This window comes from Nuphar pumila, chromosome 15 (assembly GCF_984573655.1).
Source record: "Nuphar pumila chromosome 15, dmNupPumi1.hap1.1, whole genome shotgun sequence".
Classification (NCBI taxonomy): Eukaryota; Viridiplantae; Streptophyta; class Magnoliopsida; order Nymphaeales; family Nymphaeaceae; genus Nuphar; species Nuphar pumila.
Window position 1 is genome coordinate 69,406,062 of NC_143263.1, and position 1,868 is coordinate 69,407,929.

Genomic DNA, 1,868 nt, shown 5'->3' on the forward strand with positions numbered 1-1,868 from the left:
AACTGGTTTGGTTATTTTGGACCCAAAGGAAGTTAATATGTTTAATTAACTGCATTGGAACCCAACCTGAAAAATGCCAGACGCTCCCTAAATATTGGTTCAAGCGGATCTGATCCTCGACCAAATCAGGATCCGTTTAACCCAAACCGGCGAGCTGTAATTGGAGCGTATATAGAGCACATCATCCCATCAGATCTTCAGATCCCCATCGCTTGTGAGTCGCGCCTCTCTCTCTCTCTCTCAAATAAGACCCAGATTCTTCTGTCCGCCTGAAACAGAGGAGCTTAAAGAAATGGACGGCGGTTGGACCGTCGTGGTCGACCGCCGCCGGGCCAAAAACCGCCCCAGGAAGCCCAGAGCCTCCCCCAAAACCCCAGCCCCATGCCGGATCTACCCTCCACTGCCCGCCCCCGACTCGGAGGACGACCGCTCGGAGTCTCTACTCATCCGCAAGGTGGAGGCCTCCATTAAGAAGCTCCAAGCCTCGGCCTTCTTCGCCACCTTCCTGGATCAGCTCCAGAGCCCCGCCATCCAGGCCAATTTCGCTCGAGTTTTGGATTCCCACCCTCTGATCAACATGGTGGTCTACGGCATCGGCAGCATCGGATCCTGTGAGCGCGCCCGCCTCCAATTTGCACTTGCAGTCCTGCTGCGACGCTCCCTGGGCTTCGCTGCCGGGGTCGAGGTCTTCGATCCTATCATTTCTGCAGTCGAGTCGAGGGTTATCGAGTCCTTCGACTGCTCGATGATCCCGATCGATGAGGAAGGCCGGAGGATCGCCGTCGCGCCCACATTGTTCTTCATGCCGCATTGCGAAGCATTTCTGTATGACAATCTGTTGGAAGCAAATTATGAATCGACATTCTTGAACAGGATTGTGGTCTTGGGGAACAGTTTCAATGGTTATCGATTTGTTTCGGAGTTTAAGGGGACGCCCATCGCTGGTTCGACTAAGTACATCTTAAGCGTGAGGGAGCACACAGAGGAGATTGAGATCAAGGTCGACGAGGACTTCTTTTCGGCGTTCCATGACACGAGTTGGCATTTCTTTGAATTGAGTTCTGATTCGGAGTTGCTAATTGAAGGTTGAGATCAAGATTGATGGGGAGTTCAGGATTTGCAGTGGACATTCTTTGGCACAAGTTGGCATTTGTTGTAACTGAGTTCCAGTTGGGAATTCCAAATTGGAGATGGAAAAAAGGATGGTGAGTACTTTATTATCAGCACTCAGTGACATGATTTGGCATTTTGTTGGATCGGGTTCGAATTCGTGGATGTGAACTGAACCTCCTATTCCTGTTGCATAGCACAATTTGTTGTTGCAAATTGGAGGTTAAGATTGTGGTCGATGAAGACTTTTTATGAGTACACAAGCTACGCATTGAATTGAGTTCTAAACTTGGAAATGCAAATTGGAGATCAACTCATTTGGCATAGTTCATCTATATTCTGAATAGAGCCCTGAATGGTAGCAACAAGTTATTGTTTTCTATTTCGATTTCATTTTTGCAATCATTGTGCACTTTGTGGTTGACGCAGTTGGTTTTCATACTATAGTTGATATCGTAGTCCATTGGTAAAATTGAAAATGGATAGCTAGAAATTGAGCAACATCTCACCATTGATTGTTTGCAAGTGAACGAATTTTTATTTTTTATTTTTTGTCCCAAATGTGTGTGTTGATTCTGGAAGGAAAAGGAAACAGAGAAAGGGGAGATTGGAGTCATCGTCCAAGCAAATATCATGATTTCTAAGATGTTCCAATCAATGAACTTTTGTGATTATGTTAAAGTGTCCAACCTCTATACCCACCATCCAATCCAATATACAACAGTGAAACAATGACTGTACAGTGGTGAACCAATTCT

At 46.3% G+C, this 1,868-nt stretch overlaps 1 protein-coding gene across 1 annotated transcript; it reads left to right on the top strand.

Annotated features, from left to right (window-relative positions):
• Window positions 1-204: 204 nt before the first annotated feature.
• Window positions 205-1,618, top strand: SRR1 (sensitivity to red light reduced protein (SRR1)). Its single transcript, XM_089989017.1, has one exon. The coding sequence runs from the start codon at window positions 293-295 to the stop codon at window positions 1,088-1,090; it is 798 nt and encodes a 265-aa protein (XP_089845143.1). The 5' UTR covers window positions 205-292; the 3' UTR covers window positions 1,091-1,618.
• Window positions 1,619-1,868: the final 250 nt, after the last annotated feature.